We start from the raw sequence: 21,179 nt of genomic DNA on the forward strand, positions 1-21,179 counted from the left end.
CATTCGCTTTTTTTTTTTTTTTTTTTTTTTTTTTTCCGCTTAGGACCAACTTCAAGACGGCCGAGCAGACCAGAAGGAGGAGGGGCGCATGTAACTCTGACCCAAAGGCGCACTAAAAGTGACTCGGGCTCAGCCTTCAGGTACTTACTTAGGCTTCTCGAGGGGCGCCACGGGGACTAACCGGAGTGGGTAGGGCTCTGCTTTTAGTCGGTCTTGCTCCGGTAGTAACCCTGGTTCTGGAAATGGTCCCCATGTCAATGGAATAATCCTCCGCCCCGGCATCCTTTGTCGATTACATATGATGGGGGGCATTAGCGCTCTAGGCGGAACCCATCTGCTGTACCTCTCTTTCTGGTGCAGCTGGACTCGTCAAAAATGCATTTATTGGCACCAGCCCACTTCCATCCCGGATAAGCTAGACAGCCAGCCTGACCTGTGGAGTCTCTTGATACCGAGCGGTGTTTCCCTCTCCCTTGTCTCTCTCACTGCCTCTTGCAACTTGCGTGTTGTAGTAGCAAAAGTAGAAGTGCACACCCCACTCTTTCTCCGGCCTTGAGCAAATTCTGTTTCTGAGTGCTCCGTACTCCGTACTCTCCGTATAACGCCGCCCCCCCCCCCCTCTCCGATCCCTGAACCCAGTCCAAGTGTTGTCATTTCTAGCCGAACTTTCCGTTTTCCCTAGTAATCCCCTCCTCCCCCCTACACCGAGAGGTGGTCCGTACGGCAAGTAGGCTTTCACCGTTCAGCCACTCAGCCAGCTGATCTAATCCGGCTCGTCACACGTATTATGGCTATGAAACATGTGATCCACAACGAAATAGATTGACCGGCAACAGGAAATTGATAAGCAAGAATAACGATCGGGATTCGGAACATAGGTACAGTTACTTGATCATTGTACTATGGTTGGAGAAGTGGTGATAGTATAACCTGTGCTGGTGCCAAGGTAACGAGGCAATCTTGGCCTCTTGTGCACGCATGAAGTATGGAGTAGCACACCTGTCTGGCCAATGAGTTGCCCAGAGCAATCAATGATCATCAGCTCAGCGCTTCACGAGACAAGTGGTTCACCGAGTCAGGCCTGGTGGGTAGTCCAAATTAGTTCTGGGCTAGTAATCTATCAGTGGTTGCAAGTATGTGTGATAACGGTGATGCCTCCCACCCTGGCGCGGTTGGACAGCAATAGAAGCACAAGCACCCAAGGAATCAGTATTTAGAAAGGATGGTCGGCGGGATGATGGGATGTGCGCCCGGGGATGCCGAAGGACGAGGATGACGATGACAAGGAATGAGACGGAAGGCAGCTTGTTCGACCATCCGCATGCTCCTTCCTGCCCTTGTCTCGATCTATCGCCAGGCTGGAAGACGATGCGATACGACGACTACCAAATTAGAGTGTTGCTTGCTTGCTATGTGGATGGGTGGGATGGATGGTGTAAGTTATGTGCCTAGCTTGCTTGAGGTTGCCGGGTAGAGAACTGGGCCAGACCTGCATCCGATGTCGATACGTACTCCGGACAGGGGAAGCAACTCTGCCCTTGGAAACTTTCCGCATTATTGTAACCCTTGCGTAACGGGCGTTGTGACGCGTTGGAAACGGTGAACTTGTGGGGACAAGACTGGGCTTGAAGGGGTTACTTAACGAGGGAGGAGACGAAGGAGGGAGTGGGTGGGGAGGGAAAGAGGAGAAGACGAGAGGGGGGGCAAATGTGTGCCTAGTTACGGAGTAGTAGGAGACTATGTAATACGGATAAGGAAGAATCATCCTCTACTAGGTAGAAACAGAAACAGGAAAAGTAAAGATGGAATGGAACGGAAAGAGAGTTGGGAGAGTGTTTGGCCGCAGGGTTGACGATCGGGTCGGATCGTGGGTCATTTTCCAGGCCAATATTACCGCTTCACCGCGGGCATTCCCATCATGACTAAGACGGCCGAGGAGAGTTGGGAAGTGTATCACGATTTGGGTCCGGCCATCCATCCATCCATCCATCCTTTATCCATGCATGTATGTATGTATGTATGTATGGAGAGGGGCAGCAACAGCCTGGGCTAGAAGTGACTCAAGGAGAGTGGTTGCACACACACACACTCTCTCTTCATTGCCTAAGTACTTTAGTACTAGTACTACATAACTTACCTACCTATCAGAGAGATACATAGTTACCCCTGGTACAGCGTGACTAATAGATCGCAAAATTCTCCCAGGCACCGTACAAAGGGCCATGGCACGGCTGCGTCATCGAGAAGGTGAGAGAGGGGGGAATTAATCTAAACACACCGGCAGTAGTTTAGTGCTACCTTTTCTTGCTTTTGATGGGGCGGCGCTCTGTGAAGTATCATACAATCATACAGTGGGTTGGTACTACATGTAGGAGTTAGTCTCAGCAGACCGACTTGACTAGTTACCAAGTAAGCGCAAAGTCGCACCTCGGTCATGAATGTAACTGATCACCGTACCTGTCTGTCGCATGTTAACTAAGTAGAAAGACACCGAGCACTAACTTATGACTATAACCACCTCACTGCATTATTACCGAAATAGCACGTACTCCGTAGTATCTATCCGACAGGGAGGACAGGGAAATCAATCAGAATGCAGGCAACGGGCGGCACCTTGGCTGGTATGGTATGGTAAGAAGCAGCAGAAAAGGATGCAGGAAGACGCAGTAACTCCCAAAAAGTTCCCAGTTTAGCCCCAGACTTCCCATGGGGCTCTCACACGGGCCTTACTACTGTGCGTCGTATCTAGTGGAAAGTTTAGTTTAGTTTACTTTTAGTTTAGTTTCGGCATGTCCCAGGCAAGTCAAAAGTCAAGTCAGTCACTCCAGTCCAGTCAATCACTCGGTCACTCACTACTCAATTCGGCTTGGAAGAGAGGGAGCTGAGGGGGCATGAAGAGGGCCCGGCCATTTTCTGGTTCCTTCTTTAAGTTCCATCCATGATCTTTGCTGCCTTTCCCTGGACTGGAGCTCCGATTTCAGTTTCCCATCCAATCATTTGCCGCTCTGCCGCAACTCCCTCGTTTTTCTCTTGACCCTCTGTTCCATATTTCTCCCCCCCTCCCGGTGGACACTGCAAGTCCATCAAATTCTTTTGCCAATGGGTCTGATCATCCCCACCATCGACATTGTTATCCATTCCCCCATCGTCACCCGCCGTTAGCCACTAAACCAGCCCCAATTCCATGGGCCTAGGGCAGTCCAGAAGTCATTTTTGCCAGCACAGAGTCAGAGCCAGGATTGATTGCCCGCTTCGCAAGTCCCAGAGAGTGCTTTCGGAGTGGAGACAGCATTCGTGTGGCATGGGCTCATCTGAATCATCTTCATCATCATCAACCATCCTTCCTTGGGTCCCCTTCCTTCCTTGCCATTTCCTCCCCTTCCTGGTACCTAGACTAGACTCAGTCCTAGTAGTCTGAGCCCCCCCTTCTACTCCTCTCGTCCCATGTCTTGCCCTGTTCGGTTCCCACCAACTAGTCTGCTTTCGTTAGTGTCAACGTCGTGTCATCCCAACATGTGCCCGCTCCCACTAACCCATTAGTCTTCTTACTTACAGTAATGGATCGTGGAACTGGGGCGGATGGTAGATCAAGAAATTCCCATGTACATGCGTCCCACATCTCCGTGTATCACCCTCATGTAGGGCCTTCCTTTTTCTTATTTTATTTTTTTTCCCCATCTACCATTAATTTATTAATATTATTTTTTTTTCCATTTCCCCTTTTTTGCCTTTTATTTTTACTTTTTTAGATTCGCTCCTACTTTACTCTCTACCGCATAATCTACTACTTATCCGAACCATCTGGGTCCATTACTCGACTAGGCACTGGGCTTGCTACTTAGTATCGCACGCACTTAACTGTACCTTGCCTCCACGCCTTGTGACCCTCACGCCCCCTGTGTCATCTTTAGATGATAAGTCTCGAACCCCAGTCTTCGGAGATCCTTTACATATTCCTGCAGTCATCATCCACGGATCCTATCCGTGCTTGATACTCCATATAATCTAACCACCGCCCTATCCCACCATCCCGTCTTATCCTTCTAGCCTCTCACCTACTACTACTATGTATGCTTATATCACATACCTCCCTCCTCACACTTTCAATTGACCATCCACCTCCTCTCAGCCCTATCTTTCATACCCAAGTCTTCTATCCCTCTCTCTCCCTCTCAACATCTCACTATCTTCTCAATGGCCGACTACTGGCAACCCCAATCGTCCTTTGCGAACCCTAGCTGGGTTCAGGGCAACCAGTCATGCTGGCGCTCTTCGACATTTCGTGACTTGATCCATGCTTTCCCTAAACCCAAGCGGACGGGTCGAGTGATGAAACCCCGCAGCGCTGGGAACAGTCCTTCGTCTGCTGGCAGACGGCGCACAGCAACCATCCCTTACAGTTCGCCCATGTACCAAGGCTACCAGGCTCCCGTCAACACTGCCTTTGTAGCCTCTGCACTTGCCCGAACTGGCCAGAACCGTCCGACAAGTTGGCATCCGGCTTTGGAGCCTGTTAGCTATCCTACTACTCAGTATGTGCCAGCAACTACGGCGTTGGACAACTTTGCCGCCATTGGCGTGTGCCCTCAGCCACTGCCTACTGCCTCTGCAACCTTCGACAACTCTTCCATGATGTCATCATACACCTCTACAGATATTCCATGCTCGGATATGGGATTCCCTTCCCTGCCTGATGCACAGCATCAGATGTCGCTCCAACAATCTACCATGCTGCCGATGAGCGAGTCTCAAATTGAGCCCGTTTCCTGGGACACCAGCGCTTCAACCTTGTCGGCAATGGCAGAACCTATGTCTGACTGCTACTCTTTCGACATGTCATCCATGCACAACAACATCCCTCCAGTCTACGTCGCAGGTTCGAGTTATGAGAGTGTACCGTCGTCGGGTTGCTTGACTGGCCCTCCTACGCCTGACTTTCTACCTATTCAGCGACCTGATGACGACCTGCATTCGCAGGTAGAGTCCTTGCCCGAGAAGCAGAACGAGGATGAACTCGTCGGAATGGGTCTCTACAGCAACCCGGAAGCTTCGCTGGGAAACTCGCTCTTAGGGCTTTCCGGCAAGGGGCTGAAGTTGGAGGAGACTTTCACCCCGTCTTCCGACAATGAAGCCGAAGACCAGGACGATGAAGATGACCAGGAGCATGAGGACGATGATGACGAACAAAATCAGGATGAGAGCCCCGTCAACAACAAGGGCACTGATTCGAACCCTAAGCAGCCTGAGGCTGAGACTTTTCAACAACCGATCAAAGCACCTACCAACATGATGCAAAGATCCTTTTTCTTTGATGACGACGACCTCGAGCAGCATGCCGTGGTCGATTCCCAGCCATTTATTAACATGGCTAGCCAACCCTGTATGAATTATGGTTATGGATGGATTTGATTCCGACACTGTCGCGTTTACCGCCCTTGATTATTGCTCTTTTCGGTTTTCGGGCTACAGCATTGCATAGCGTGGAGTTATTGTTTCGGAGGCGTTTTCAATTTAGCATACAGTACAGGATACCCAGGGAGGATTGGTTGAACTTGAAATGCATGTATTAGACACCAGTGAATGTAACATTTACGAGAACATCTGTGATAAACACATCGCACCAAGGATCAATAATACGTAAGCAACAGAATAGAGAGAACCTAGTGGTAGTCTACTTTGTAGAGTTTACCTAGTTCTCAGTACATAGTAGTTTCATGAACGAAGCAACGCAGCCGAACCGATAAGGAGTCGCAGCGGCGGGAACAACCTTATTCCGGCGAACAAAATCACTGTCGACGAAGACGTACAGTGTGCCCCCGGCCGGTGCAGGGTGAGGGTGAATCATCACATTTGAAACTGCTAAATCAATCAGTAACAAAATGGCAAAGGTCATTTTCACACCATGGAAGGAGCACTCGCAATTACTCGCGGTGCGGAGTCAATTCTACCCTGCACCCTTCTATGATGGGCCCGACATGCGCTCCAAGGCCTGCGCCACTGTATGCGAAAATCCGCCCTGAAATATATGAATAAGTCTATTAGATCTAACAGTTATGATAGGTTGCAGCTTGGAAGCTACGGGGAAATCTGCCACATCCTGTTGAAGCCACGGCCTTGCTAACGGACGCCATTCTCCATGATGATGCCTTGAAAAATTCCATCTTTTCTATTCGGGCTACGTACTCGGCTGCGTTTTGTCGGTATGGCCATCCACTTTGCTCATGGAACAAATTGTTTCCGTATGGCTGTGTAATGAGTAATTATCGCTAACGACAGACAGATTCGTGACGGGGCTCGTCGACTCCAAGCTGAACGGTCAGCGTAAGACCATGTTCCAACGAGCTATTGATCTGGGCCTACCGGCCTCATTCGTGGAACTGCGTCACGAGGCGACGCATCGTGAACTACCTTCGCTGACAGTGCTGCGCAATGCCACGCAGCGGTCCCTTGAGTGGTTGTGGGACTACTACTGGGCCAAGACTGACCTGAGTGCTGATACGGTGCCTGTGTCGGAACCTGAGGCATTTGACGGCGCTGAAGATGACGTCGAGCCCATCAAGGCGGCTTTGAGAACTGAATTCGAGCACTTGCTGGCTGAAGAGGAGTCGTCAGAACCGCCGCGCAAGAAGAGGCGGTTCCAGCAGAATGTCTCGTTTACTTCTACGCATTTAGTCTCGATTTGCAAGTCTTCTGGTCGTGGGGCGTCTGCGCTAGCAGGCGTGATCGTGGAGGACTCATTGTTGGTTCCTGCTGGTCGGAAGTGAGTTTTCTGTATTCTGAAAGTTCTATGACCTTCATAAGCTAATTTGGCACCAGGATGGGTGACTCCATGACGGGAATGTTCGCTAAGTGGGATTCGTTATTACAGATGCTCGCCGAGGGCCATCCCCCGGCCCTGGCATCCCTGACGGAGGAGATGGTGAATGTACTGGCCTTTTCAGGCTCAAAGAACGTGAAAAGTGACCCTCAGCTCGAAGGATTATACATGTGGCTGGGCCATATACTTCAATCGCCGGAATGGGGGTCTCGGAGACGACTACTGTCTCACGCTTACCTTCTTGCCGTTTGCGAGCAGAGTTCCAATCACTGGACGGCGCTTCTTAAGGAGAGCCTACAACAGAGGACGGACGATCTGGCACCTAAGAAGGCGGCGTCCACATCAAAGAAACAGTCAAAGAAGGACGGGTCTGGCCTCAAGCGGACTGCAGATGCCGACGATCTGAAAGAGTTGAAGAAATTCGGATGGGAGACAGTAGATACGTGGGATACGCGACCGTTAGGGATAGTATAGACAGCGGATACGATTCCAATATGACCATGCTGTGCTACGCCTCGATGCTCAGCGAAAACCAACTCAATTCCACACCCAACAAGAGCCCAAGTAGTATCCACGTAGCATCTACCAGTCTCCTAAAGATTAAAGTGGAAAATGTCACGTCCGAAAGCAGCCTAGCGTCACAGCCACACGTGGCTGAGCCTCCGCGGAACGAGCCTATGAGGTAATCGCCAAAAGACCTGCTTACACAGTTAGTAAGTATGGCGCAGGTGGCATAGATTAGTTAGCTTAGCTTCTTAGCAATCAATGTTACCACCACCCCCGCATTCATTCCAAAAAGTTCAAGCACTAACACTTTCGCTGTTCCCTTATACTTATCCATGTGCCTAACCAGAGCTGTCTGGTCTTCCGTGAGGTTTCAACCCGTGAGAGCGCAAGTGCAACAAATTAGAGCCATGCATGTACAGTCGATTCCGATGTGTAAGTAGTTCCTTGAATAAATAAATAAACCCTTGAGACGTGCCCCCCCAAGGTACTTGCTTACATTACTTATTGGGATCTTATTTGCTAACTAAGTTTGTTCTTTCAGGGACCGGGAAGGGCAATAACTATGCCTACCTGGTCACAGATGAACCTACTAAGGAGTCTGTTATTATTGACCCGGCTAATCCGCCTGAGTATGTGCTTGCTTGCTGGCTTGTCAAAATGGTTGCGAAGATAGGTTGAGCTAAGAAATCACAGGGTGACTCCGGCGCTGCAATCTCAGATCGATGCAGGGAAGATTAAGCTTACGTCTATTGTTAATACTCATCAGTAAGTGTTCTTCCTTCTTTGGTCTATACCAATGCTGATTGTACCAGTCACTGGGACCACGCCGGTGGTAACAATGAAATTGTGAGCTACACACTCTACAAAGAGATCACTCGAAACTAATTGAAAAAGCTGAAAACCTTCGGTCAACTCTCCGTCATTGGCGGCAAGAACTGCCAGTCTGTCACCAAGACCCCGGCACACGGCGAAGTCTTCAAGATCGGAGAGCGCATATCCGTCAAGGCGCTGCACACGCCCTGCCACACGCAGGACAGTATATGCTACTTCATGCAGGATGGAGACGACAAGGTTGTCTTCACCGGTGATACTTTGTTTATCGGAGGTGAGTTCAGCTACTGGGTGAGCGGACTGGGTCCAAACTAATAGGATACAGGATGTGGCCGGTTTTTCGAGGGTACGGCCCCAGAAATGCACAAGGCTTTGAACGAGACTCTGGCTGCACTGCCGGATGATACTAAGGTTTACGTGAGTGTTTCGGTGTGATTCATGTTGGCACTTACTGATGCTCTGCAGCCCGGACACGAATACACCAAGGGCAACGTCAAGTTCTGCCTTGCTGTTTCGCAGTCTGAGCCCATTAAGAAGTTGGAGGCGTTTGCCAATGCCAACCAAGAAACTCAGGGCAAGTTCACGATTGGTGATGAGAAGGTTTGTTCTGCCTCTTATGTTGTTTGGCCGGGACTGACAGGCTACAGCTCCATAATGTTTTCATGCGCGTCAACGTGAGTCTCCCCAATACATTTCAACGAGAGACCCAGCTAACATGTTACAGGACCCCGAGATCCAGAAGAAGACCGGCAAGACAGACCCAGTGGAGGTTATGGCGGCGCTGAGAGAGATGAAGAACAATATGTAACTTAGCCAAATATGGACCATAGTCAAGTACACTAGCAGTATCACAAGAATGAATATGATCCACAAACCCAACCTACCCATACAAACCCCAGAAAACGTATTCAGCCATTGAGATAACAATGACATTCCTTGTATACATCCAACCCAGCACCAAAACGATCATCGTGACGTCAGATGCAGCTTCGACAAAAAAGTAGTATAGAAACCCCATCTTCACCTCAACGCCAACTACCAACCAACCAGTCCCCCAATATACCTTTGCTTCTCATATCCATATCCACAAAATGACCACCGAAACAACCGACGGCCTCCCCGGCACCGCCAAAACGACCAAAAGCCAAGTACTCGAAGCCGGCGCCAGCGCCATCCAAGACTTCACGCCCGTGAAGCACATCTGCGCACACCTGAACGCATTCCACGTCTACGCCTCCGACAAGACGCGCTACGTGGAGGCAAATCACTACTGTTCCCATATCACAGAGGGTATACCCAACCCCCATCCCGTGCCAACCATATAACCAACCACACACACAACCCAACTAATATAATATGTAGATCTACGCCAATGCCTCCTCTACGACAGCACCGCGCCCAACGCACGCCTCCTCGGCATCGAATACATGATCACACCCAAGCTCTTCGCGACATTACCCGCGGAAGAGAAGAAACTGTGGCACACGCACGTCTACGAAGTCAGCAGCGGGATGCTGATCATGCCTGCGCCCGCGAGCGTACCGAATGTCGTGTGGGATGCAGCCGAGACGGCAGAAATGAAGGATATCGTGCCGTTGTATGGAAAGACGTATCATCTGTGGCAGGTGGATCGGGGGGATGCGGTGCCGATGGGGGCGCCGGAGTTGATGGCGAGTTTTACGAGTGAGGAGAGAGTGAAGATTGCTTGTCCGGGGGGATTGGGGGAGTTGGTGAAGGAGAGGGATGAGAGGTTTGGGGTGGATTATAGGGAGAAGAGGGAGAAGAGGAAGGGGTTGGAGAGGGAGGGGGAGGGGGTGATGGTTGAGGGTGAGTTTATTCTATTCCTCTTTCCACTTTTTCAGTTGGGGGGTGTGTGTGTGCTAATTGATGGGTTGTGTAGGTGCGGATGGGATGTGGGAGGATTAGGATATTAATGTTGGGTATGTGTGATGATGAATATGAGTATGAATAGTAATTGCAATTGCATTCAACTATCAACAACTACGATAATATAAAAGATGGATGTGTCCCATCGGTACCACCCAGTTTTCCATTCCCATAACAAAATGGGGTCCAAGCCGGGCTATCGTTCAGGGAATCCCACCATTAATGATGAGATGTATATTCATCTTGCTTCACTGTCCACACTCACGCGCTCTGGTGTTTAATTTCGGCAGCGGTGAGCTCTAGCAATTTTAGAAGCGAATAGCAGAATAGCAGAAAACATAACGCAACAAGAAAACAGTAACAATAATAGCAATGGATGGGATGAGATATATCCAATTAGCTGCATTAAGCTATCAGATCATCTATCGTGGATGTAGCAATAGTCGATCAATCAACCATATCGATCAATTGAAAGTCTGTCGTTGTGTTGTGTTGTGTTGTCGCTCACGACAATTTCGTAGGAAGGGAGAAAAAATCTCCCGCACAAAACCCTTTATATACCCTCCCCCTCACCGGCTAATCACATGACCAACCAAACCTCCGAAGCTCTCCGCCGTCATACCAAGCAAACTACACCAAACTAGTCAATCCAATCCAATCAATTCAATCGCAATCGCAAAGCAATGCCCTCAATACCAACCCAATAACACAAAAAATATCAAAAACAAAAATAATCTCCAAAATGGACCGCTTCCTCCGCTACACCCTAAAACGCAGCACCCCAGGCCACATCTTCCGCTTCGGCCTCAACAGCCTGGGAGTATTCTGCGCATGCACACTAATCTGGGAACACCTGATCACGGTACAACTCAGCGAAGGACCCTCGATGTACCCGACCTTCAGTCCGCGGGGCGACTACCTTCTCATATCGCGAGTGCACAAGCACGGGCGCGGAATCCAGGTCGGGGACGTGGTGCGGTTCTATCATCCCACGTTTTTGGGGGTCAATGGAGCGAAGAGGGTTATTGGGTTGCCCGGGGATTTTGTGTGTAGGGATTTGCCGTTTAGTAGGGAGGTTGGTGGGGAGGGGGAGATGATTAGGGTATGTTTATTTTCTTTTATCCTCTTGTTGGTTAATTTGGGGGTGAGGGTAATTGGCTAATTGTTTGTGTTTGGTGTAGGTTCCTGAGGGTCATGTCTATCTTGCTGGGGATAATTTGCCGTGGTCGAGGGATTCCAGGAATTATGGACCTATACCCATGGCGCTTATTAATGGGAAGATTATCGCAAGGGTGTGGCCGTTGAATAAGTTTGAGTGGGTGAAGAATACTTTGGAGGAGGCGGATTTGTCGGGATAAATGCTGTTATATTATGTTGTCTCGGATGGATACCCTTAGGTATACGGCATGGGAGTCTGGAGTTGGTGGAATTTGTGCATATTCATACATCTTCTCTTGTACAATACAAAATCTAGAGCCAAAAAGTTGAACAGAAAAGGAATTGAGGCTGGCTGGTTTACCGGAATGTGGACGGGTTTCTTCTCTTGTAAGGAAGAGGCTCGACCCGCTTCCTCCGGAGCTCCATGTTCGCCTCGGGGAAGCCAATCTGCTTCATCACCTCGTACGTCGTCTCGTCCCATTGCGTGCGGAACAGGTGCGCGCCGATCGGCTTCAGGTGGTACCGGGCCTGCAGGGTGCGGGGCAGCATGTTCTCGCGCTCCGTCTCCTTCGCCTTGACGGCGGCAAAGTCCAATGGCTTGGAGTCCTTCTGTTCAAGGATGAACAGAGACAGTCGGTGGTAGGGACTGCCCTTCTGAGCGACAGGAGGCTCCCATGGCAGGACAACCTGCGACTCACCCGACAGCTGGGCCAGGTCGACCTTGGTGTTGGTGGCCGAGATGGGGACGTTGACAGCCAGGTAGTGCATCTTGAAATCGAAGCCATCCGTCTCAACGTTGGGAACATCCGAGTCGACCACGGCGATGGTAACGAGCTTCTCGCCGCCCTCGAAAAGTTGCACGTCGAGCTTAGGTGCTGTCGTGCTGACCTTGGCGTTGACGTATTCTCCAGGCTGCACCTGGCTGCGGTTGAAGTAGAGCTTGGTGTCGACGATGGGGTCGCAGTGAGGAAGGACGTCGGGAATCACCTTCATTTGCGTAATTCTTTGGACGAGGATCTTGCGACGGTATTCCCTCCATTTCCGATCGGCCAGGTAGCGGTAGATGGGTTTGCTGAGGTCACCTAGACGAGGTTGGTTAGGCTGCGGAGTTAAAGGCAGTTTGTAGAATGTGTTGCTCACCTTGCCCATCCTCGAACTTCTTCTTGACCAGCGGGTCGTTGACATCCGCAAGGATCTTAAGGTGTTCCAGATGGAGCTCCATGGCCCGGAGCTTGGACTTCTTGACCTGCAAGCCGCCGGCCTCCTCATTGGAAAGGGCCTGAAGCCTGGCAATCTTCTCGCTTATCGACTGGATATCGCGCACCTTCTCCTCCCGGTCCGCGATCAAAACCTTGCGGGCTTCCTGGAAACATTGGAAGGGCAGCTGCTCGAAGGGAATGTTGGATGAGGCCTGGAGGGCAGCGCGACGTCGACGAGATCCGACGGGGGCAATTCCCTGGCGTAACAACCTCCGTTCCAGCCGGGGACTCGTTACTAGGGCCGGATCAGGCGATTTGTGGAAGGGAGCGCTCTTGGCCTCAGTCTGGGCTTCCTCGCGAGCCAGAGCGGTGGACTGAAAGGCGCGGGTGGACTGCAGCTGGAGGCCTGGAAGACCCTTTGTGTAGGTCTTCTGCAGGCATTGGAGCAGGGGCTTCGAGGCCCGCTCGCAATGAGCCATGGCGAGACGAGTGACTGGGGAAGGACGGGGGGATAAAGTGGTGGAGTGGATGGAAGAGATTCCCCAGGTTGGTCGGGAAGTCGAAGTCGAGGTTCCTGGCCGGACGGAACTTTTTTCGTCGGGTTGGCCAAGCCTCAGGCGGCTAGCGCCAGACCACCCGAACTTTTGCTGCTCCTCCTCCAAAGCATCACCACCGAGATCCCTCCCCCATCCAGGCTACCTCTCGGGGTTTAATTACACACTCTCACTCACAATGCCTGGAAGTGACGCTCTTCGCGCACTCAAGTTGCTCTCTCGCAGCTCAGGGGGTCTCCTCTCGGGCGCTGAGACGACCACGGTAAGGCTGACCTTTTTTGATTCCGCTGCTAGTCTTTGCATATGGCTGAATGCAAGATACTGACCATTGATGCCTCGATCCTATAGCAACGATGCCTGACGAAGTCTTTCTCCCGCTCGATGGCCACCGAGGCCCAGTCCCCCGTTGACAACCTGACGAGGGAGGTTCCCAAGCCCGTGTGGAATCCCGAACCCGTCAAGGCTACCCTCTACTCATTCCCCTCGATGGAGCCTCTGCGCTTCGTTGAGTATCCTCGCAACCACCTCCTGATGCCGCTACGCAAAGACATCCTGCACCGAGCCGTTGTTTACGAGGGTGACATGACCCGACAAGGTACCGCAAGCACCAAGTGGAGAGATGATGTGCATGGAAGTGGTAGGAAGTTGCATGCGCAGAAGGGTACTGGCCGGGCCCGTGTTGGCGACAAGAAATCCCCGATCCGGAGAGGTGGAGGTGTTGCTTTTGGTCCTCACCCCCGCGACTTCTCTACGGAGCTCCCTCAGAAGATCTACGACCAGGCGTGGCGGATAGCCCTCAGTTACCGCTACAAGCGCGGCCAATTGATCATTGTCGACAACGAAATCGGCCTTCCGGAGGGCGCCACTCCCCATATCGTTGAGGAGATTTTCAAGGTCAACTGCTGGGGCCGGCACCATGGACGGTCAACATTGATTACGGACCAGCCGAACGAGGAGCTGTTCGAGACCGTGCGTCAAGTGGGTGAACATGCGAAGATCCTGGACCGCCGTGACGTGGATGTGAAGGACCTGTTGGAGACTGGACGCTTGATTATCGAGAAGCAAGCGCTGGACCGCATTCTGTCTCAGCATTCCAAGGATCTGAAGAACAAGCCGGCCAAGGCTTTGTACTAAATTTCTATTACCTGGCGATGGGGTCTTTTACTGGTTAGCTTCGTTTTGTGTTTTATTCTGTACAAATAGATTCGAAATATGTATGATGGCATTACGGATTTTCAAGGATGAAAGTCACGGCATTTTAGCAGAAATCTACGATAAGCTGCCCGGTAATTGGTAGAAGGAAACCGATGTAAGTTGGAGTTGGAAAGCACATGCCAGGGCGAGGTTGCCGAACAGAGATCCTTCACGACACTATAGCCAAAATTCTCTGGATAAATCAAATATAATACAGAATGATTCAAAAGTCTCTTAGTCAATAATTTAGAACCCTATATACCACTACTAAGGTTCTGGTTACTCCTGGTGGGACATCTCAACTCACGGCCGTTCGGCTGTTCTCCTCTTCAGCGGCCGGCGAGGAAAATCATTCCGCGAAAAACTCCGAGGTCAAAGCAAGCGGAGAACCGACGAGCTGCTCATCCTCATACTTAATCCCCTCATCCCTCCATTCCTTTACCCCGTCTCCTCCTCCACAACAGGCTGTGGTCTGCCTGATGTTACTCCGACGCAGTATTTGCCGGTTTCCAACACCGTCGAGCTGGATCTCGCGGGTTTCACCAGCTACCATGCCTCTCCGTGCCAAAGTCACCAACCCAGCATTCGGGGCCACTGCTAGTGTACGCCTTTCTCTTATCTCATGCTTCGCCTCTCCCATTGACTGACGAATGCAGATGTCTACCGCACCTATCCCCAAAGAACTCCCCGGAGACGAGCCCGACGATGTCCTGTTCCACTCCCACTACGGCGTGCGCTTGATTGAGCTCAACCGTCCCAAGAAGCTCAATTCCTTGAACGGCTCGATGGTTCGGAAGATTGTGCCTCGACTGAAGGTTAGCTTGTGGCTGTGACCTGGTATTATACGTGTGGACTTGTTGCTAAGCGATTGGGGTGTCTTCTAGGAATGGGAAAAGTCCGACCTGGCCAATGTCATCATGCTCTCTGGCGCTGGCTCGAAAGCTCTGTGCGCCGGAGGAGATGTGGCTGCCCTCGCTCTGCAGAACGAAAAGGGCCCCGAGGGCCAGCAGGCCTCGTCCGACTTCTTCGCCGACGAATATCGTCTCGATCACCTCATCGCGACCTACCAGAAGCCTTTCGTCTCCGTGATGGACGGTATCACCATGGGCGGCGGTGTCGGTCTCAGTGTCCACGCTCCCTTCCGGATCGCCACTGAACGCACTGTGTTCGCCATGCCCGAGACCACCATTGGCTTCTTCCCGGATGTTGGCGGCTCCTTCTTCCTGTCCCGTCTCGATGGACAGCTCGGAACATACCTGGCCCTTACCTCGGAGCGACTTCACGGCGTTCAGGCTCTGTATGCTGGTGTTGCCACGCACTACCTGCACTCCAGCGCGCTGGCTAACCTGACGGCTCGTCTGTCTGAGCTCGTCTTCCGTGACTACTCCACATTCCAGGAACGTCTCGCTCTTGTCAACAAAACCATGGCCGAATTCTCGACGGGTGTGCCGTCCGTGCGCGAGGAGCCTATCCAATTGGCTGGCAAGCTGCGCAGTGCTATTGACCGCTGCTTCCAGTACAACACGGTGGAGGAGATCATCCAGGCGTTGCAGAAGGAAACAGAGATGAAGTCGTGGGCTGAGAAGACCCTGGAGACCCTGTCGGCGCGGTCACCCACCTCGCTCAAGGTTGCCCTGCGCCAGCTGCGTGTCGGCCGCGAGTGGACCATTTCCGAGACCTTCCAGCGTGAGCACGCCATCGCCTCCAAGTTCATGAGACACCCCGACTTTGTGGAGGGCGTGAAGGCCCGCCTCATGTCGAAGCCTCCCCGCCAGGCCACCTGGCAGCCGGCGACTCTGGAGGAGGTCTCGACCGAGACCGTCGACAAATTCTTCGAGATTTCCGAGTCTGAGTCGGGGCCTGAATCCCGCCTGAGTCTCTACCACTACAAGTCCCCGTACACCCAATATCCCTACAAGTTCGGATTGCCTAGCGAAAGCAGAATCGAGGCTTTCGTGCGTCACCGTGGAAGAAAGGAGAACGTGACCCTCAACGATATTGTTGCGAACTTTGACAGCAAAGAGGGTGTGAAGGAGAAGGCCGCTGAAGTCCTGGCCAGACGGACTGTCCAGGGCGAGGATGGTCTTGAATGGGTGAACTGATTCCTTTGGCGAAAGAGAAAAGAACATCAGAATGTTAAGGAGTCCATTTGTTCCTGTTGTTGTGTTCGTTGGGTCTGTATATTGGGTTAATATTATCAACATGTATTTCATATAAAGTTAGACACGCAAGCAACGGTCCTTTTTCCACCCTAACATGGCTTGTATCCAACAGTATGATATTCGCATTTATATGCGTTCATTATATTGCCCGCAGCCCGTAAGTCCCTAAGAAGTGCATATTGAGACACTACTCTTACAAGGAGAATTGTCAAGGATTCTGGGTTTTCTGCGGTGACTTCTAAGCATTGGATCTTGATAATCGGAACGGTTGGATAATAGTATGTTCTCATGACGGAAGTATCTGCTACCCTGCCTCTTCTGCTATCTGAAAGTGGATGAAACCACCCATCCATTATGCTCCCTGGTAGTAGTAATAGTATATAAAGCCAACACAATTGGTGGAGATATGCCCAGAGTACCTCCTTACCGAAAGAGGTGAAGGCATTCAACTCAGCCCACTCGGCTCCGCACCAGCCCAAGCATCCATCCATAACCAAAGTATCCGTCGGTCTCTTCGGCCGGCAATCACGAATTAATTCCCCGTCTCACAACCAACTCCAAACCCATCCTCCAAATATGCAAACTTCGGGAATTTGAGTATCAAAAAAAGCGCTATAATGGCAGAATCACCTTTATTCCACGCTCACGCAGAGCCCCGAACATCTCACGATTCGCAAGACCCGACAGAGCCATTTCTACCCCGACCCTCGGCCCCCGGGTCCCCAGTGCCTCAGAACCCAACTCGAATTCTATTTCGGTTGTATATTTCCCACTTTCTCTCAACATGGAACTCGCGGATGTTTGAGTTTGGGGCTGTCTTGTTCCTGGCGACTATCTTCCCGGGAACATTGCGGTATGCTTCGGTTTATGCTTTGGTACGATCGCTGGCTGCGGTGGTCCTGTCCTCGTGGTTGGGATCGGTGGTGGACCGGGCGAATAGGTTGAGAGCGATTCGGCATTCCATTAGTATGTGAGAGTAGTAGATAGTATGTGTTATTATGGACTGACATTGTATAGTATGGCAGAGACTCCCTGTGGCAGCTTCCTGCGCATGCTTTACGGTTCTCCTGGCGCCGTCTACTACGGTGTTTACCTCGCTTGTGTTCGCGGGCACAGTTTTGCTGGCTTGCGTGGAGAAGCTTGCTGCCACTGCGAACTGTGTTGCTGTTGAGAGAGATTGGGTATGTTTCTGTCCTTCTGCTACGATACCTGACTAATTTGAAAGGCCATTGTTGTGTCGGATGCTTTGGATATCCCTCGACAAGGTATGTTACGACTTGTTGCGAAGTCATACTGAATACTAATTGAACAGACCTCAACGCCTCTATGAGACGGATAGATCTGTTTTGCAAACTCTCAGCTCCGGTGGTCATCTCCGTGGTTGATGGGTTGTCGACCAAGATAGCCATATGGACGGTCCTGGTTGTGAATGTTTCCTGCGTCGTCGTTGAGTACATTGCAATTGCTCAGGTACTATCCCCAGAGTTTAAAGAAGATCATATACTAATCGAACCCAGGTGTATACATCTATACCTGAACTCAAGCGTTGTCAGGATGGAACCAGTGAGATCAGAGATGAACCTGGGCTTCAGCCGCAGGATAACTACAGTACTCCGACCGCAGCTCGTCGGATAGCGCAGTATAGCAGAAGGGCTCTTGCTCCGTGGCGAGAGTATGTGGCTAGCTCTGTATTCCTGGCCTCTCTTGCCTTGAGCTTACTCTACCTCACGGTGCTCTCCTTCGGCACTACCATGGTAACATATCTGCTACATACTGGCTTCACTCCGCTGCAGGTCAGCGGAATGAGAATCGGCGCTGTCATTGCAGAGCTGTCGGGCACGTGGGCAGCGCCCTTTATCATGGGCAGGATTGGGCCCATCAGGTCAGGTCTGTGGTTCCTCAACTGGCAGTTTGCCTGTCTGGCCGCTGCAGTGGCGGCCTTTGCTTTCCTCGACAATCAGTCTCAAGTGGTTGCCGTGAGCCTGATCGTCGGCGTAGCTCTCAGTCGAATCGGACTCTGGGGCTTTGACCTTTCGGTACAATTTCTTGTTCAAGAGGTAAGTCCTGCTATTCGAACTGTGCCAAATGACCAAGCTCTTACTATCATAGGGTGTGGACGAACGGGCTCGCGCGCGGTTCTCATCCACGGAAATGGCTCTTCAAAACATCTTCGAGCTCCTGTCCTTCGCAACGACCATTGCATTCCCTCTTCCCGAACAATTCAAGTACCCAGTATTTATCAGCTACGGGGGCATTGCGCTGGCTGCTATATGTTTTGCAACGTATGTGCGGAAGGAACGGGGACATTTGCTGCATACATCCAAGTGTTTTGGGGGAGACAAGAAACGGATCGTCCCTGACCCGCAGGATGTCATCATCCGGCGCGCATAATGAGATAGAGTGCATGTAGTGTCATGATTTATGAATTAAACATGCTTTCTGACGTAGCTGTTCCTGGGAGAGTTTACCGTATGAAGACCACTCCAAATATAAGACAAGGCGGACCGCTGCGGGGAGCCGAGCATGATCTCGTTCCTGATTCCCCCCAACAATCACACCATCTCAGCTGCGCAGCTCCTCCTTCAACCATGTCTCCCCCACACCCATCATGGAGGTAATCTCGCATCCCCAAACCCTTGATACACTTAGAAAATGCACCTGCTAACCGAGCACAAGGCTCCTCGAGCTCGCGGAATGGGCCGATCAGGACCCCGACGCCGCACGGGCTGTCTGACCTGCCGGGCACGTAAAGTCCGTTGCGACGAGACCAAACCCACGTGTGCCAATTGCACGCGCCTGCGACTGCAATGCACCTACAAAAGCACCATTCAGACGGTCATCCCGCGACAACGGCATAACAGTCAAAGCTCAGGCACAGTCGCGAGCGCAGCATCGGCCCCCACCAGCACCGCCTCATCCGACCGTCCAGACGTGAACTTCTTCCACACCGTCCTCTGCAATGACCGACTCTCAGCATCGAATTCAGGATCCCCGCAGCAGGCGGGTCCCAGCAGTCGCCCTTCACAACAACACCAGCAACCCCTAGGTGCGGACAATATCACCTCATTCGATATTCTCAGTTTCATCGGCGAGATCACCTCCGACTTCCAGCAGAAACACCTCGACTTGACCACGAATGGACTGGCGGGGTTCCCAGCGGGCTCGGTTCCGGCGGCGATCGCGAGCGAGGAACTCGATCAGAATGAACGGCCGATCAGTTGGGACGCGGGCTCAGTTTCAGTCATCCATGGTGATCGTTCAGAGTTGGGGTCTGCTTCGGATACGAGCGGTGGTAGTAGTAGTAGTGGTCATGGTCGGCTAACGTATGAGGATCGGTTGTTTGCACATTTCGTGGACGGGGACCCGCCGCCTACGATATTTGGGCCGGTGGATTTGGAATGGGAGTATGTGCGTGCTAATGTTGTTGCACAGTCGCGCGATAGTCGGGCGGTCTTACATGGGATTTACTGCTATGCGGAGATACATGAGGCGTTGGTTGAGGGGAAAGCGTGGAAGCTGGCGTCGAGGTATCATCAGCTGGCGTGTTCGGAGGTTCAGTCGTGCTTGCTGGGTGAAGTAGAGGAGACGGTGCTGAAGAGGGTGTTTACTACGGTGTTATTGTTGATGCTGGCTGAGGTGAGTGTCTCGGGTTTCGCTCTGAATACTTGACTTTGGCTAAAGAGCTGACGAAACAGCTCCTTTCTACCCCTGATCTATGGGGCTCAGGAACGTCCTTTCTCCACTCCGCATATCTCCTGCTGCAGCGGTTTCACCACCGAACCAAGTTGTGGACCGGTGTGAGCAGTGTTATTGTGTCGTGGGTGTCATTACTGGATGTTAAAGCGCTGATAGCTGGCCGTGATGGCGATCCGCTGATTGATTTGGGCAGCCTTTCATCCAAGGCAAACACTACGTCTGAACTAGCCATGGAAGACAAATTGTTCGACAACAGCAGCGACGAGGAGCCACCGAAACCCGCATACCTTATGCGTGAAGCCATCACGGGCCCGGCCTTTCGCTTCTTCCTACAAACGCAACAGGTCATCCGACGAATCGTGTGCATCGACTTGCATCACCGCAGTCGCGGGACTGTCAGTGACGAGTTTGAGGTGCTTCAGATAGCACACCAGGTCGGGGCCGATCTCGAGACGCTCTGGAATCGGCGTCCACGCGTGCTGGACGTCTACAGTACGCCCGAGGACCTCTTCGATACTCTACAGCCTGCTATCGCGATCGAAATTTGCCGGACGTTCCGACAGTACATCGCCAACTTCCTAGCGATTTTTATCTACCTACACCGGGTCGCGTTCGCCATCTACCCTCGGACTGACCGAGTGCACCGCGCAGTGGATCGGATTATTCAGTTGGCAACGGCGGAGGTGGAGTCTGGGAGCGACCAGCAACATCTGCCCGCCAGCTTTGTATGGCCGTTATTTGTGGCCGGTCTTGAGGGATCGATGGAGCAGCGAAGATGGATTGTGAAAGAGATGCAGCGGATCACTGGCAGCTGTAGTAGTCGCTGTCAGGATCCCGAGCGCATCCGTGGAAGCTCCCGTACGGCGCGACATCCGCATGCGGGGAAAGCATTGCTCCTGCTGGAGGAGATGACGCGACGACAAGATGCGTCGCGCACCTGGGCGGACTCGCGGTGCGTGCGGCGGGAGCTATTTACTGATTTCTTCGTCATGATCTAGAAGACAGTAAGTAGCCGTAGGAGAGACCAAGTGGACATCGGGAGGTTTGCAGGAGACTCCGGAGTGGATGAACATCAACTCGAAACGCGTCGCAGATCTCCTGACCACGTAATCGCACGTCATCTGACTCCCCGCCAGTCTCCATCGGCCTGTATTTACTTCCTTACTTTTCATCT

At 51.8% G+C, this 21,179-nt stretch overlaps 10 protein-coding genes across 10 annotated transcripts; 9 read left to right on the forward strand and 1 right to left on the reverse strand.

The window, feature by feature from the left end:
- The first annotated feature begins 183 nt into the window (after positions 1-183).
- Positions 184-591, forward strand: BO87DRAFT_378745 (uncharacterized protein). The gene has a single exon (XM_025623866.1). The coding sequence runs from the start codon at positions 302-304 to the stop codon at positions 554-556; it is 255 nt and encodes an 84-aa protein (XP_025477201.1). The 5' UTR covers positions 184-301; the 3' UTR covers positions 557-591.
- Positions 592-3,703: 3,112 nt separating this feature from the next.
- Positions 3,704-5,596, forward strand: BO87DRAFT_378747 (uncharacterized protein). Its single transcript, XM_025623867.1, has one exon. The coding sequence runs from the start codon at positions 4,195-4,197 to the stop codon at positions 5,407-5,409; it is 1,215 nt and encodes a 404-aa protein (XP_025477202.1). The 5' UTR covers positions 3,704-4,194; the 3' UTR covers positions 5,410-5,596.
- A 239-nt stretch (positions 5,597-5,835) lies between these two features.
- On the forward strand, positions 5,836-9,022 carry BO87DRAFT_408688 (glyoxylase). The gene is made up of 14 exons (XM_025626177.1): positions 5,836-5,999; positions 6,061-6,200; positions 6,281-6,760; positions 6,817-7,275; positions 7,344-7,467; positions 7,500-7,530; positions 7,866-7,953; positions 8,018-8,089; positions 8,137-8,170; positions 8,219-8,429; positions 8,481-8,572; positions 8,621-8,755; positions 8,803-8,829; positions 8,880-9,022. Exons 1-14 carry the CDS (start codon positions 5,880-5,882, stop codon positions 8,961-8,963), a joined length of 2,097 nt encoding a protein of 698 aa, XP_025477203.1. The 5' UTR covers positions 5,836-5,879; the 3' UTR covers positions 8,964-9,022.
- A 185-nt stretch (positions 9,023-9,207) lies between these two features.
- BO87DRAFT_364183 (OBAP family protein) lies at positions 9,208-10,081 on the forward strand (the record flags this gene model as incomplete). The annotated part of the gene is made up of 3 exons (XM_025621730.1): positions 9,208-9,445; positions 9,518-9,982; positions 10,056-10,081. The coding sequence occupies exons 1-3, from the start codon at positions 9,247-9,249 to the stop codon at positions 10,079-10,081; spliced, it is 690 nt and encodes a 229-aa protein (XP_025477204.1). The 5' UTR covers positions 9,208-9,246.
- Positions 10,082-10,684: 603 nt separating this feature from the next.
- Positions 10,685-11,479, forward strand: BO87DRAFT_119375 (putative mitochondrial inner membrane protease subunit 1). Its single transcript, XM_025617938.1, has 2 exons — positions 10,685-11,144; positions 11,224-11,479. Exons 1-2 carry the CDS (start codon positions 10,785-10,787, stop codon positions 11,398-11,400), a joined length of 537 nt encoding a protein of 178 aa, XP_025477205.1. The 5' UTR covers positions 10,685-10,784; the 3' UTR covers positions 11,401-11,479.
- On the reverse strand, positions 11,388-12,952 carry BO87DRAFT_378750 (mitochondrial 54S ribosomal protein mL38). The gene is made up of 2 exons (XM_025623868.1): positions 12,341-12,952; positions 11,388-12,282 (listed from the first exon to the last, which is right to left on the reverse strand). The coding sequence occupies exons 1-2, from the start codon at positions 12,876-12,878 to the stop codon at positions 11,558-11,560; spliced, it is 1,263 nt and encodes a 420-aa protein (XP_025477206.1). The 5' UTR covers positions 12,879-12,952; the 3' UTR covers positions 11,388-11,557.
- Positions 12,953-13,131: 179 nt separating this feature from the next.
- BO87DRAFT_314581 (mitochondrial 54S ribosomal protein uL4m) lies at positions 13,132-14,087 on the forward strand (the record flags this gene model as incomplete). Its single annotated transcript, XM_025619662.1, has 2 exons — positions 13,132-13,215; positions 13,302-14,087. 2 exons carry the CDS (start codon positions 13,132-13,134, stop codon positions 14,085-14,087), a joined length of 870 nt encoding a protein of 289 aa, XP_025477207.1.
- Positions 14,088-14,343: 256 nt separating this feature from the next.
- BO87DRAFT_119388 (mitochondrial 37S ribosomal protein mS47) lies at positions 14,344-16,324 on the forward strand. Its single transcript, XM_025617939.1, has 3 exons — positions 14,344-14,749; positions 14,804-14,962; positions 15,032-16,324. Exons 1-3 carry the CDS (start codon positions 14,627-14,629, stop codon positions 16,247-16,249), a joined length of 1,500 nt encoding a protein of 499 aa, XP_025477208.1. The 5' UTR covers positions 14,344-14,626; the 3' UTR covers positions 16,250-16,324.
- A 519-nt stretch (positions 16,325-16,843) lies between these two features.
- BO87DRAFT_364198 (putative iron-regulated transporter) lies at positions 16,844-18,713 on the forward strand. Its single transcript, XM_025621731.1, has 6 exons — positions 16,844-17,275; positions 17,327-17,490; positions 17,535-17,574; positions 17,622-17,779; positions 17,827-18,366; positions 18,419-18,713. The coding sequence occupies exons 1-6, from the start codon at positions 16,927-16,929 to the stop codon at positions 18,698-18,700; spliced, it is 1,533 nt and encodes a 510-aa protein (XP_025477209.1). The 5' UTR covers positions 16,844-16,926; the 3' UTR covers positions 18,701-18,713.
- A 248-nt stretch (positions 18,714-18,961) lies between these two features.
- Positions 18,962-21,003, forward strand: BO87DRAFT_399199 (Zn(II)2Cys6 transcription factor; the record flags this gene model as incomplete). The annotated part of the gene is made up of 2 exons (XM_025625419.1): positions 18,962-19,958; positions 19,991-21,003. The coding sequence occupies 2 exons, from the start codon at positions 18,962-18,964 to the stop codon at positions 21,001-21,003; spliced, it is 2,010 nt and encodes a 669-aa protein (XP_025477210.1).
- Positions 21,004-21,179: the final 176 nt, after the last annotated feature.

This window comes from Aspergillus neoniger (genome assembly GCF_003184625.1).
Source record: "Aspergillus neoniger CBS 115656 unplaced genomic scaffold BO87scaffold_27, whole genome shotgun sequence".
In the NCBI taxonomy this organism is placed as follows: domain Eukaryota; kingdom Fungi; phylum Ascomycota; class Eurotiomycetes; order Eurotiales; family Aspergillaceae; genus Aspergillus; species Aspergillus neoniger.

Excerpts from the sequence above, each read along its gene's own strand:
- BO87DRAFT_378745 (XM_025623866.1), top strand. The coding sequence starts at position 302 with ATGGGGGGCATTAGCGCTCTAGGCGGAACCCATCTGCTGTACCTCTCT.
- BO87DRAFT_378747 (XM_025623867.1), top strand. The coding sequence starts at position 4,195 with ATGGCCGACTACTGGCAACCCCAATCGTCCTTTGCGAACCCTAGCTGG.
- BO87DRAFT_408688 (XM_025626177.1), top strand. The coding sequence starts at position 5,880 with ATGGCAAAGGTCATTTTCACACCATGGAAGGAGCACTCGCAATTACTC. Across the intron at positions 6,000-6,060 it reads GCTCCAAGGCCTGCGCCACT|GTTGCAGCTTGGAAGCTACG; the intron begins GTATGCGAAAAT and ends CAGTTATGATAG. Across the intron at positions 8,430-8,480 it reads TGATACTTTGTTTATCGGAG|GATGTGGCCGGTTTTTCGAG; the intron begins GTGAGTTCAGCT and ends AATAGGATACAG.
- BO87DRAFT_119375 (XM_025617938.1), top strand. The coding sequence starts at position 10,785 with ATGGACCGCTTCCTCCGCTACACCCTAAAACGCAGCACCCCAGGCCAC. Across the intron at positions 11,145-11,223 it reads GGGAGGGGGAGATGATTAGG|GTTCCTGAGGGTCATGTCTA; the intron begins GTATGTTTATTT and ends TGTTTGGTGTAG.
- BO87DRAFT_378750 (XM_025623868.1), bottom strand. The coding sequence starts at position 12,878 with ATGGCTCATTGCGAGCGGGCCTCGAAGCCCCTGCTCCAATGCCTGCAG. Across the intron at positions 12,283-12,340 it reads GAAGTTCGAGGATGGGCAAG|GTGACCTCAGCAAACCCATC; the intron begins GTGAGCAACACA and ends AACCTCGTCTAG.
- BO87DRAFT_119388 (XM_025617939.1), top strand. The coding sequence starts at position 14,627 with ATGTTACTCCGACGCAGTATTTGCCGGTTTCCAACACCGTCGAGCTGG. Across the intron at positions 14,750-14,803 it reads CATTCGGGGCCACTGCTAGT|ATGTCTACCGCACCTATCCC; the intron begins GTACGCCTTTCT and ends TGACGAATGCAG. Across the intron at positions 14,963-15,031 it reads AGATTGTGCCTCGACTGAAG|GAATGGGAAAAGTCCGACCT; the intron begins GTTAGCTTGTGG and ends GGTGTCTTCTAG.
- BO87DRAFT_364198 (XM_025621731.1), top strand. The coding sequence starts at position 16,927 with ATGGCAGAATCACCTTTATTCCACGCTCACGCAGAGCCCCGAACATCT. Across the intron at positions 17,276-17,326 it reads AGCGATTCGGCATTCCATTA|TATGGCAGAGACTCCCTGTG; the intron begins GTATGTGAGAGT and ends GACATTGTATAG. Across the intron at positions 17,575-17,621 it reads TTTGGATATCCCTCGACAAG|ACCTCAACGCCTCTATGAGA; the intron begins GTATGTTACGAC and ends CTAATTGAACAG.